Consider the following 13,861-nt stretch of genomic DNA (forward strand, 5'->3'; position numbering starts at 1 on the left):
ATAATGTCCTCCAGGGTCACCTATTTTGAATAATATTGCATGAGTTCCTTGTTTTTCAATGCAGCATAGTATTCCATTGTGCGAATATACCACAGCTTCTGCTGTTTTTACGATCTGGTGTTGTAGGTGCCATCAGATCTGGGTAGGATTCAATTAAAGATGTTTATGCTTAACTTCAGACTGTGAAGTGATTGCCTTGGTCAGAGGCCAGCACCCCTTTCCCCTGGCATTCACGTTTGTCTTGCGATGTGTGTATGTTTCCTTGTTTCATGGTTTACCCTTGTTGACACAGTTCTGATCTGTACTGTCAGTTACGTAGATGGGAGAGGCAACTTGAGTGCTCTGTATATGTATACTTACTTGTTTTTAGCAACATCATGTTTTATTGATTTGTTTTGTTTTGTTTTAATGAAAGTTTACAGAGACTTTGGATTTCCATTTCTTCATTGTTGGACACTTTCCTCCCCCCGCCCAGTTCACATTTCTCTTTGAAAAGTAAAAAAAAAAAATGTTTAATTGTTAAACAATCTTCTCCTGCCCCCAGTCCACTCCTCTGTGCAGCTTTCACTCTGGACCCTTGTCATGCCAATAATACCTAATCGTATATCCTTTTTAAACAGTTCTCTCCCTCATCTGCTTCAATGCAGTAAACAATACTTATCCCCTTTTCCCTTAGTTTCCCCTACACCCCCAATGTCAGTTCCACTTTACAACAGTGGCCTCATGCAGTATTTCTCCTTTTGTGACTAAGATATTTCACTCAGCATAATGCCCTCCAGGGTCACCCATTTTGTATAATATTTCATGTGTTCCTTGTTTTTCAGTGCAGCATAGTATTCCATCGTGTGAATATACCAGAGCTTCTCTATCCATTCATTTGTTTATGGGCATTTGGGTTGTTTCCAACTCTTTTCTATTGTGAACAAAGCTAATGACATCATTTTAAAGACTTAAGGTGCACCTCTCCAGAATACTCAAGAACAACAGTGTCTCTCTGGAGACTAAGGTCCGCCTGATACAGGCCATGGTCTTTGCAATCACTTGTTATGCATCAGAGAGTTGGACAATGACTAGGGAGGATAGAAGGAGAATTGACACCTTTGAGCTGTGGTGCTGGAGAAGAGTATTGAATGTAGCATGGACTGCCAAGAAAACAAACAGATTCATCGTAGAGAGGATTAAACCAGGCTGCTCCTTGGAGGCAAGGATTCTGGGGCTTCGTCTGACATACTTTGGACATGTTGTAAGGAGAGACAGGTCTTTAGAGAGGGACATCATGCTGGGTAGAGTAGAGGGACAGCGCAGGAGGGGAAGACCCTCTATGAGGTGGATTGATTCAGTGACTGGGGTACTCGGGATGGGAGTGTCAGAGGCAATGAGATTGGCACAGGATAGAGCAGGGTTTAGGGCTGTTGTACATAGGGTCGCTATGAGTCGCAAACGACTCGACGGCACATAACAACAACAACAACAAGGTGCACCTGATCCAAGCCATAGTGTTTTCAGTTATTCTCTATGCATGTGAAGGTTGGGCAGTGACTAAGGATGAAAGACGAAGAACCGATGCCTTTGAGTTACGGTGTTGGGGGAGGGTACTGACTGACTATACAGTGGAGTGCCAAGAGAATAAATATGGCTCAGAGAAAGTGCAGCCAGTGGGCTCCTTCCCGGGAAGGATGATGAAACTTCCTCTTACATACCTTGAGGCGTGTTATTAAGAGAGGCCAGTCTTGGAAAAACACATCATGCTTAGAAAAGTGAAGGGTCAGCAAAAGATAGGAAGACCTTCAAGATGACTTGATGCTGTGACTGTTTCCATGGACCCCGTGTAGCAGAGATGATGAGGATGACATGAATAAGACAGGGTTTGGATCCATTGTTCATAGGGTGTCTGTGAGTCCTAGTCTGCGTGATAGCTCCTACCAACAACAGCGTGGGCATACGGCACTTGTCTGTCAGTTTGCTGTCCTCGAGTGACTTGCAGGTTGCGGTGATGATGGAAGTCACGCCACCAGCATTTCAAATACCAGCGATATCACCCGTGGTGGACGGGTTTCAGTGGAGCTTCTAGTCTACGACAGACAAAGAAGCAGCATTGGCCATCCACTTTTGAATAACCGGCCTTTGCAAACTATAAATAACAGAGGAACATTGTTAGATATAGCATTGAGAGTACAAACTCTGAGATTGGAAAATGTTGTTGTTGTTGTTATGTGCCTTAGATTCACTTGAGACTCATAGCCACCCTATGTACAACAGCCCTAAACTCTGCTCTATCCTGTGCCAACCACACTGTCTCCGACACACTCATCCCGATTATCCCAGTCACTGAATCAATCCACCTCATAGAGGGTCTTCCCCTCCTGCGCTGTCCCTCCACCCTACCAAGCATGATGTCACTCTCCAAAGACTGGTCCCTCCTTACACCATGACTAAAGTATGTCACATGAAGCCCCACAATTCTTGCCTCCAAGGAGCAGCCTGGTTTAACCCTTTCCAGGATGAATCTGTTTGTTTTCTTAGTAGTCCATGGTACCCTCAATACTCTTCTCCAGCACCACAGCTCAAATTCTCCTTCTATCCTCCCTGGTCATTGTCCAACTCTCTGATGCATAACAAGTGATTGCAAAGATCATTACCCGTATCAGACACACCTTAGTCTCCAGAGTGACACCATTGCTCTTCAGTACTTTGGAGAGGTCCCTAACAGCAGACTTTCCCATGGCAGTACATCTTTTAATTTCCTGGCTACTGGTGCCAAGAGTGTTGTTTGTGGAGCCAAGCAAACTAAAGCTGTGAACAATCTCAATCTCTTCACCATCCATCCTGATGCTGCCAGTTGGCCCAGTATTGAGAATCTTTGTCTTCTTGACATTGAGCCTCAAGCCATACTGAAGCTGCAGTCCTTGACCCTCTGCAGCAAGCGCTCAGCAAACTGAGGTCCTCCTCAGTTTCAGCAAGCAAGGTTTTGTCATCTGCATAACTTAAAAAAGAAAATTAGTTGTGTAGCTGCAAGGATACATTAATAAGTAGAACATGAAACATACAAAGTTTAAATCTAGGAAAGTGGTTCATTGTCGCAATGACCTGGAAAGCAGAAAGATGGACAGCCTAGGTGGTAATGGCCTGAGATGGACTAATGTTGGCCACTTTGGATCAGATAATCCTATAATCTATTGTGTCGGGAAGGAAAAATTGAGGAGGTTTGGTGTTACATTCATAGTCAAGAAGACCATTTCAGTGTCTATTGTGAAGCACAAGGCTCTGAGTGTTAGAATACTGCTATCCATGTACATACAAGGGAGACCTGTTAATATAGCTATTATTCAAATATTCGCACTTACCAAAGCCAAAGGCGAAGAAATTGAGAATTTTACCAATTTTTGCACTCTGAAATGGGCCAAACATGTAGTCGAGCTCCATTTACAATAGTTGATGACTGGAATGCAAAATTGGGAACAGAGAAGGACTTATAGTTGGAAAAACATGTGATAGGAATCAAACTGGAGATCACGTGACAGAATTGTATACAATCAGTGATTTATTCATTGTAAGTACTTTTTTATTTTAATGATGATTTTAATGAAAATTTACAGAAGAGTTACATTTTTATTCATTCATTGTTGCACATTTTTACCTCCTCTCCCTCCCTTCCCTCTCCCCCAGTTCACTTTTGTGTTGTTTTTTTTTTAATATTCATTCATTGTTGCGCATTTACCTCCCTCCTCCTTCCCCCAGTCCTCTTACTCTGGATTCTTGTCATACGTGTAATGCCTAATCATATATTCCTTTTAAACAGTTCTTTTCTTCACCTGTTCCCGTGCAGTGTTCATTATTTGTCCACTCTTACCCTATTTTCCTCTTTACTTTCCACAAACCAGACTGTGTTACTTCCTCAGGTTGTTAATGAGTCTTCCTCCAGCCCTGATGCCACATTCTTCTTCATATAATTCAGCTTCTCCAATGATTCGGTCAGCATACAGGTTAACGAGGTGTGGAGAAAGGATCCACCTTGATGCTCACCCTTGTTGATTTTAAACCATGCAGTGTTCACTTGCTCTGTTGAGACCCAGCTTCTTGGTCTAGGTGTAGGTTTCACATGAGCATAATTAAATGTTCTGGTGTTCCCATTCTCTTCCCATAATATATTATGATCCACACAGTCAGGGGTGTAGAATTCAGTTCGAGTCAACTAGCAGAGGCCTGTGCTCTGAACTACATCTTTGGAGGATAGGATACAAGGGACAGGGGCAGCTAGTGGGAAAGAGGAAAGGCACTGGGGTCAGGAGTCACAGAGAAGGTCAGTAGACTTTGATGTGATTGTGCCCCAAATCCTAATTTCAATCCCTGCACATAGTTTTGCGTGGTGCCTGTCTCAAGTACGTGTCTAAGAAGACTTCCATGGGGAGCTCTGGTGGTCTTATGGCAAGGAGCTGCAACTACAATCCCAGAGGTGCACGGTTCGAATCCACCAGATGCTCTGCCGGGAAAGGAGGGACAATCTCCTCCTATACCAGTCAGATCTAATTTGATGGTACACTCACACAAAAATAAAAAAAGAAAGAAGGCTTCCAGCCTGCTGCCTGTCCAGCCTCATAGGCTCAGCCCAGTCTTGCCAGCAACAGCTAATCCCTCCTGGCACAGTCACCTGATTTCTCTCTTTTGCCCTGTAATGGTAGCTCAGAGTCTACCTGTAAACACATCGACCAAGTTCAGACCCAACCGAAAACACGGTAGAGTGGACACTGTAGGAAGTGAGGCCGAAGCCCTGGTGCCTTGGAAAACAGCGTTTCCAGTTACATCTGATTTGGGAGAGTTGAAGATTGTTGGATTCTAGAAAGGTTGTTTGAAGAGCCACTGAGCTGAATGTGAACAAGGGTTGGGAAGGAAACAGGTGACTGAGGGGTATGACAGAAGAAATGCCAGTGGTCCACTAGAAAATTAATACACCCTTTAAATGGAAATGTTGGAAAATATTGTTACAGTTGAATTGGTGGAGTCCTCTCTCCACACTTCCTTTCAAGGAGGGAGGTCCGTCCTGTTAGGGATATAACTTTTTAATAAACTTATCTTTATTATTTTAACCTCAAAAAAAAAACCCCAAAAAAACCAAACAGACAAACAATTGAATTGGTGGATCATCTGCAGCTCCCAAAGAAAACGTGGCTGGCTTTTCCTTGATTGCACTACGTGTTGTATTTCAGCGCCGTTGAGTTGACTCAGTGGCCATGTGCACAGTGATTTGGAACTCAGCCCTATTCAGTGCCATTGTCATGATGAGGCCTGCTATGTTAAAGGTCATTGTTTCGGTCACAGCGTCATTTCGTCACTTTGAAGGGCCTCCCTTCTACCTTCCCCACCAACACACCCAAAGTCTGTGAGCTGAAGTTTCCCCATCCTTACCTCTAAGGAGCACACTGGTTGCTGCAGGACTTTATGATAAGATTAAAGGCTGCAGGGCCTGGAATTGGGCGGCGACTCACCCTGTCTGTCACCGTGGAAATCCCTTCTTCCATCGCTCTACCCTCAGAGTCACCAGTGTCCCTTACCACTATGTCCCCTTGGTAGGCTCACCCATTTCTAATAATCTTTCTTCAACAGCTTTCTAGTCTGTCCATGGCCAGAAAGGCTCAATCTGTCCTTTAGTCCTCTACTGTGGCTTTCCTTAATAGCTGAAACTTAAAAGATCACCTGAATTCTCAGTATTACCTCTGTATGCCGGTGTGTGCCCAGCAGGGGTGATTTCTTCTCGGATGTGAAAGTGAACCTGAAATTTTCTATTTTTTTTTTCCTTCCCCTGTATTTCAGGGACAGGCGTTTGCTTCAGCCGGCCCAAGTGTGTGACATTTTGAAGGGCGTCATTTTAGTCATCTGCTATTTCATGATGCACTACGTGGACTACTCCATGATGTACCACCTGATCCGAGGGCAGTCTGTCATCAAACTCTACATCATCTACAACATGCTGGAGGTGAGACCGAGGCGCCCGCGTGGTGTCCAGCCCCCATCCCGCACAGGCCGGGCCTGATGGTGCTGGCGCTCTTCCAGGGCAGAAGCCCCAGGAAATCTTACAGTGGGGATTCGGGGTCAGCAGACCGGAGGGGGCAGTGGGATTCTGTATGTCAGACAGTCGAGTCCCTGGGGCACAGCCGGAGTGGTGGGTTCTTGGGGTGTGCTGTTTCCTCCGACACACCTGCCACCTAGATGTGACCGGATCAGTACCCCCTGAAATTGTAAGTTGTGCACATGGGCGAAATTTGTTTTGTAAATCTATTAGAAAGCCATGCACACTTTTTTGCCAGAAATTTAGGAATTACAAAGAAAGCATTATGTTTGTACATTATTGCTGTAACAGATTTGCTTTGGAATTTTACAAACAGCAAGTGAACATAATTGTTTTTCTAAGCACTTGACGTTTTAAGTATAATAGATTCCACTTTAAAGAAATCAACATAGGAAAATGTGCATTTTTGTACAAAAAAGAAAGTTAAGCAGTTAGATATTCACTTTATAGAAAACATTTTGGGTTGTTTTACAAAAACATAGTTGTTTTGGTGTGGTGTGTTTTCCAAAATAGTAGTTACTGTGTGATGAGATGTGACGTTGCAGATCTGAGATACTGCGTTTCTCAGCTCTGGTGGCCTAGTGCTAAGAAGCTACATTGCACCACTAAAGGTATATGGTTTGAATCCACCATTCGCTCTGCTGGAGAATGATGGACAGTCTCCTCTCGTGTGACTTACTGCCTCTAAAAACTCGCTGGAGGGTCACTGTGGGTGGTTCTGACTTGATGGCACACAACGACAACTAGTTACAGGCTATATAGTGAAATCAGACATCCAAAATGCATTTCTCTGCACTACGTCCTGGGTGGGTTCTCGGTACTACATATGCAGAGGAGCACAAGTGTCCCATATTTGAAGTTAGCCGGGAGGGGACTTTCCGCAGGGAGCAGACGGGTGGGTGGACCGCCAGCCCTCCTGCTTGGACTCTGCACTGGCGGTGGATGAAGGCATTCAGCTCTGCTCAGCGCGGCCTCCGAGGAGCCGTCCTGGCTGCTGGGAAACTCAGTGAAGGCTGCTTCAAGCCCTCACCACAGCGTCATGGCTCTAGGCTCACTGTGCACATGCTGGCCTGACCTGTGGCCAGGTGGGATGCACGGTGGTGTGGGTTGAAGTGTGTGAAGGAGACCAGCAGGTCTCGCTGTGCCCTCCCTGTCACAGAGAGAAAACCACAGCACCCTCCCACCCCCAACCTCCTCTCTGCTTTCTGAGGTGCTCGCTCTTCTGCCAGCGCCCACCCCAGTCTCCTTACAGCCTCTCGCCTGTGACAGGCTAGGATGGGTGGAGGCCAGGACGGCTTTTCCTCCTTCCAAGTTTGTTAGCATGTGCTCCCTGACGTAGCATCCTCTGCAGGTGGCGGTGGTGCCGTCCTGTTCAGAATAACACTAATCCCATTAGAGACTGCAATGGAGGGTGTAGTGTTTGGACATCGTGGACAAGTGTCCAGGCTGCCTCAGCTCAAACCTGGCACCGTCGCCTACCACCTGCCCACAGAACAGCTGGGAGCTTAGAACCTCGTACCTTTGGATTAGCAGTGTAACACCTTCCACGAAGCCACCAGAACGCTCTCAGATGTGAGGAGAGTGGCAAATTCTGTGCTGGTCACGAAATCTTTACATCTTGAGTTTGGATTTAAGGAGTTAAAAATTCGAGGAATGCCAGTGTTTTATGTAACCTCTTGCCACCTTGTTATGGACAGGTTCGTAGGTGGGGTCTAGTCCAGGTGTATAGCTACGGTGCCATTCTCTGAGTCAGCGTGAAAGGGAGTCCAGTGAACGAGACCCCAGCACCTTTGGAGCCCACTGCTGGGTTTACCAGTCACATCTGCTGTGTTTGGAGTGGGTCTGGATGTTAGCAACACAGAAATAGTAAGAAAGACCTTTCCAGAATCTTCTCATTTTTTTCAGGTAGCTGATCGTCTGTTTTCATCATTCGGGCAAGATATACTGGATGCGCTCTACTGGACAGCCACGGAGCCGAAAGAGAGGAAAAGGGCCCACATCGGCGTGATTCCACACTTCTTCATGGCCGTGCTCTATGTCTGTATCCTTCCTGCCTGCCCAACAGACCGCCAGTCAGTGCACAGTCCACATGACCGCGGACAGTTAGCTGTTTGCCAGAGTTAAACACATAACTGTACATACACATAGATCAGGAGCCCTGAGGGACAACAGTTATGCACTGAGCACCTGACACAAGATTGAAGGTTCAAGCCTACCCAGCAGCCCAGTTGGAGAACAACCAGCGTGTAGTGTAGCCCATGCTGAGTTGCTGGCCCAGAGGCCGTTTCCAGTGCTTGAAGTCCGCCAGGGAAGAAAGATGGGCAGTCTCCTCCCATTGTCATTTACAGCCTCTGAAACCCGATGGAGGGTCGCTGTGGCAGGGAACTCACTGAATGTTAGTGAGTGACAGTGAATACTGAGTTTGACAGCTACTAGAGGGAATAGGACAATAAAAGGCTTATATAAAGTACGAAAGAGCAACGCTGTCAGTCTGGAGACTAAGGTGCGCCTGATCCAGGCCACAGTCTTCATGATTACTTGCTGTGCATCACTAGGGATGAGAGAAGGAGAATTGATGAGAAGGAGAATTGATGCCTTTGAGCGCTGGTGCTAGAGAAGAGTACTGAATATACCATGGACTGCTAGGAGGACAAATAGGTTCATCTTAGAGAGGGTTAAACTAGGCTGCTCCTTGGAGGCAAGGATTCTGAAGCTCTGTCTGACATACTTTAGACATGTTTCATGGAGGGACCAGTCCTTGGAGAGGGGACATCATGCTCAGAAGAGTGGAGGAACAGCACAAGAGAGGAAGACCCTCAGTGAGGTGGATTGATTCAGTGCCTGGGGTACTGGGGGTAGGTGTGTCAGAGACAGTGAAGTTGGCCCAGGATAGAGCAGAGTTCAGAGCTTTTTACATAGGGTCACTAAGAGTTGCAGGTGACTCGACAGCACATAACAACAACAGCAACACTTGATTCAGAAAGCGGTCATCTTTTTCTTTCGTTATTCCCAGTCATGACATGTATACTAAACCTATCATTGTCACATCTGTTCAGTTCATCCGAGCCTGTGGGACAAAGGCAAACTGCCCCACCGAGTTTCCAGAATTCTCATCCGTACAGAAGCAGACTGCCGCATCTTTCTCCCGAGGAGTGGTGGTGGGTTCAGAAGACAGAGCTGTGGGTTAAGAGCCCAGTGCTTGACCACTGGACACCTTCACGGTTCTATAATGTATCTGTTAATGTAACATCAAAACAGACTTCCGTTTTTTCCTTGACCCATTTCCTGCCAGTTCTGCATGCAATTCTTATAATGGTTCAAGCAACAACCCTCAACGTAGCTTTTAACTCTCACAACAAGTCACTGCTTACTATCATGATGTCTAATAACGTAAGTATGAGGCACCGTCTGCCTGTTTGTAAATGGTGAACTACGCAGGAAACGTGCACGGTTACAGTAGCTGCAGGATTCCAGCGGGTGAAGTTCTCTGACCTACGGCAGGCCTTTTATAAAGAAAACAAACTAGTAAACATGATGTTTTTGTTTCTTCTTTCAGTTTGTTGAAATTAAAGGAAGCGTTTTCAAGAAGTTTGAGAAGAACAACCTCTTTCAGATGTCAAACAGCGGTACGTATGATGCTATCCCACGTGCAGCTCTGTGAGGGCAGCATTATTTGCAGTTGGTTCTGAAACTCCTGTCACATTTCAGAACTGGGCCACCGTGGCTTTGACTTGAGCACTTGGCCATGGTGTTGAATCTACCGCGGGTAAATCTGCTGCAGAAGACTTCTGTAAAGGATTAAAAGGCTAACAGGTCACTTTGAAGGCTGAGGCGTGCCTGATGCAAGTCACCACCCGCTGTGGGACAGTGTAGGCTTGCGCCCAGTGGAGACAGTGCAGGGTCTGGCAGGGTGGAGATCTGATTTAGGATCTCTGTGTGTAGGAGTCGACGTGATGGCACCTAACAACATGCATAGGGTGCTCCACTGGCCTAGTAGTAAGGAGCTGCACTCTCAACCCAAAGGCTTGCAGTTCAAATCCACCAGCTGCCTCACAGGAGAAAGATGGACAGTCAACTCTTGTGCGGTTTACCACCTCAGAAAACCCACTGGAGGTGTGAGTGTGTTCCCCCTCGAGGGGACGCAGCAACAACCAACATACGTGTGTGAAAACTGGGCAATGAATAAGGCAGATTGATGTTGAAAGGCAGGTGGTGTTAGCAGAGAGTACTGAACACACTGTGGGCTGCCGGAACTGCGGACAGATCTGCCTCGGACGACGGAGAACCCCAGTGTCCCACGAGGCTGGGATGGTGAGACTCCGCTCATCTGCTTTGAGGGCGTTAATCCTGAGGGACCAATCCTCAGACAAGGTCAAAGTGGGAGATCATCGGTAAAGAGAAGACCTTCCGCGAGATGAATTGTCATGGTGACAGTCGCAGCAGGACGCAGCCGCAGTTGTGAGGGTGGAAAAGGAGCAGACAGTGTTATGTTTAGTCAGAGCTGGCTTCACAGCACTTAAGAACAGCAGTCATCAGTGTCTTGTCTTGGCTTCCTTCTTAACTTTGTTGTTACATGTTTAAGGTAATGGAACTTAGTAACACGTGCATAGCATCTTCTGTACTTTCAGAAACCTTTCACTGATCTAGAAATTTCTGTGAGCTAGATGACGATGTTCCTTGGAGAGGAGAGGACTGTGAAACAGGAAGAAGCATGTGACTTCTGTGGTCCCTCCCACAGCTTCCCAGAGCAGCATTGTGATGTGCCCCAGGTTCTGTCCACAGTCTCCGCTTTCCCAGTTAGAGCTCACTGCCTGCTTCTACTCCGAGGAGGCGTGAGAACACAGACGTCACCTCTGAGAACATACTCTTACGTCGGTATGACCTCAGAGCAGCATAAGGCAGTGGTTCTGAGTGCGGCTCCCAGAACATCACGGGCGAGCCACGACCTCTTGGAATTCATTTCCACAATGGTTCTCATGAGAAGACGAGGATGTAGTTTGTCTTTCTGACCCTGTGGGCGTTTGTACAGGTGTTGGAGGCTGTGGTTCCTGAGTCACGGCAGGTGGAGGACAGTGAAGCCCCTGGATTTGCTGACGTCTTTGAGGTCATGGGGCGGCATCGAGGGAGAGAGGCTGTGTGGTGGGTCTTAGAAGGCTCACAGTACCGGGGCATCAAGGGAGGGAAGGTGTGTAGAGGACCTTAGAGGGCACTCAGTCCTGGGGCATCAAGGGAGAGGTGTGTAAGTGGATCTTAGAAGTCACATGGTACCAGGGCATCAACGGAGGGAGGGTGTGTAGAAGACCTTAGAGGGCACTCAGTCCTGGGGCATCAAGGGAGAAGTGTGTGGTGGATCTTAGAAGACACCCAGTACCAGGGCGTCATGGGAGGAAGAGTGTGTAGAGGGCCTTAGGGGCACCCAGTTAGGGGCATCAGTGGAGAGGTGTATCTTAGAAGGTGCTTCGAAGGCACACATGTGGTTTACAGGAACTTGATTAGACTTTGGACCTCTGCACCCTTGTATGTTCTTGAGATAGTGAGAAAGTCTAAAATGCTAAAATGAATTTGCCCTTATAGATCCCACAAAAAAGCCTAGGGGGCCTTCAGGGGTCCTAGGATACACTCGGCACCCCACTTTCCAATGGTGATAGGCTCGAAGGCCATGTACGTTGGCGTGTAATGGGCCTACATGGACGGCCTCTTTGTTTCGGTTTTCCAGAATCAACCAGGCCGTCCGCTGAGAGCTGGAGATCCGGAGTGTCAGTCTCCAGGAGGGTGGGGGGGTGCATGGACTAGGGCCGGCGCCAGCAAACGGCTGCTCCGGGGGAGGTGGGATATTTGGAAGTAGCTCTGTCTGTTTACATGAGTTGTTCCAGTGCTTAGCTTAAGGAGTGGTACTGCCAACCCAAAGGCAGTCTGTTTGAATCCACCAGTGATCTATGGGCAGAGAAGTCTCCTCCTATGAAATTTACAGCCCCTGAAAACCTGCTGGAGGGTTAGCCGTGAGTTGCTTCCCATTGGAAGGTTCATAAGGTAACATGTTTACATGGTCTGAGCCTGCTTTTGCTAATAGCGAAGTGGAATCGTTACAACAGGGCCTTAAAACGTGCAGAGTGACACACGTTACCCTGCAACCCTTGAGCACATCTGAGGCTTTGGCCTTCCTTAGGGTGAAGTGTGTTTGATTATCAGCGCTTTTGCTCTGTAATAGCAGAATGGAATCATTACAACAGGGCCTTAAGACGTGCAGAGCGACCATGTTACCCTGTGGGCCATGAGCATGTCTGCGGCCTTGACCTTAGGGTGATGTGCCAGTGATTATCGGCGCTTTTGCTCTGTAATAGCAGAGTAGAATCATTACAACAGGGCCTTAAGACGAGAGGGCAACACGCGTTACCCTGCGGCCTTTCAGCGCGTCTGCATCCTTGGCCTTCCAGTGTGTCTGTGGCCTTGGCCTTCCTTATGGTGATGTGCGAGCACAGAGAGCCCTCTAGCAGGGCTGGATCGGTGATGCCATTCACACACCTGAGCGCTTTCCTCCAACCACAGCCACTGTGTCACCAGGCAGTGACAGTCATTTCTCTAAGGCTAGGTTATACCATACAAGGTCATAGAAGAAGAGAAGAACAGGGAAAATACAGGCAAGGAAATGGCTGAAATCTCAGCTTTGTGTGGTGTGCAGTAAGACAACGGAAGAGTCTGAAATGGGACCAATGGATTTAGCTGTCAGAGAGGGAAAAAACCAGGTTGTATCAGGATGCTCGCAGTGATGCTCAAGGAGGTGTAGTTCTTGCGGAAGGAGGTACCGGGCTGTAACACCTGCAAGGTAGAGCAGAGGGCAGGCCCTGAGGAGGGGGGAGCCCAGGGACCATGACGAGGGGCCCCTGCATGTGTGTTCAGAGGGTTCCATTTATGTGACTGGGTTTTGAATCTTTATAACTTCGGAGAGTATCTTCCCATTGACAAAGTAATTGCTAACGCCTAGAAATCTAAGGAAAGCGTGTTGGTGGGGTTTCTGTGAGGTGCATGCAGTCAGTTCCAACTCACAGCACAAGAGAGCCACCCACACGTCCTCCAGGTGCCGTGGTGCTTGAGGCCACGGTCACAGCCATTCTGTCCGCTCCACTGTCGAAGGGCTTCCTTTTTGTCATTGACCCTCTGCCAAGCATGATGTCCTGCTAACATGTGGGATCTAGTCTTACCACCCATGTCGCCGTAAGTGGACTCCTTCCAAGGAAATGTCTTTATTCTTTGGACAGTCCATGGTACACGATGTTGAAGTTCTTGCTTACTTTGGGCATGTGGCCAGGGGAGATCAGTCCTTGGACCAGGACATCATGCTCGGAAGGGTAGACGGACAGCGCAGGAGAGAGAAACTCCAGATGAGATGGACTGATACAGCAACTGGGGTGATGGGGGTTGGTGTGTCAGAGTTAGTGAGACTGGTTCAGGACAGAGAAGGGTTCAGAGCTGCTGTACACAGGGTCACTATACATCACAGGAGACTCAATGGCACATAACAACAATAACATACTATGACAGGTTTGGAAGCAGGAGTGGCATCCACTTCCTAAATAACATGCCTCCAAAAACCCTCTGAACTTTGATAAATTTCGATGGTTGTAGAGGGGCTTCAGGCCTTTTGTTCACAGGGTCGCTATGAGTCATGCTCAACTTGAAGGCAATAGCAATAATCACCACAATTTAGAAAACACTATTTCTACTTTGATCTTTCTAAGGACATCATGGAAACAAGCAGATGTTTTCATAAGAATGTTACTTGCAATATAATTAATATTG

The 13,861-nt window shown here is 47.3% G+C and overlaps 1 protein-coding gene across 1 annotated transcript in view; it reads left to right on the forward strand.

Annotated features, from left to right (window-relative positions):
• The window catches only part of TAPT1 (transmembrane anterior posterior transformation 1), a 79,033-nt gene that overhangs the window by 46,170 nt on the left and 19,002 nt on the right, over window positions 1-13,861 (forward strand). The window contains exons 3-6 of the mRNA XM_006884519.1: window positions 5,809-5,971; window positions 7,970-8,105; window positions 9,357-9,454; window positions 9,621-9,690. Coding sequence (XP_006884581.1) covers window positions 5,809-5,971; window positions 7,970-8,105; window positions 9,357-9,454; window positions 9,621-9,690 — 467 coding nt within the window. The remainder of the gene's footprint in view (window positions 1-5,808; window positions 5,972-7,969; window positions 8,106-9,356; window positions 9,455-9,620; window positions 9,691-13,861) is intronic.

Source organism: Elephantulus edwardii, unplaced genomic scaffold (assembly GCF_000299155.1).
Source record: "Elephantulus edwardii isolate Elephantulus edwardi_28Jun2011 unplaced genomic scaffold, EleEdw1.0 scaffold00035, whole genome shotgun sequence".
NCBI classification, from domain to species: Eukaryota; Metazoa; Chordata; class Mammalia; order Macroscelidea; family Macroscelididae; genus Elephantulus; species Elephantulus edwardii.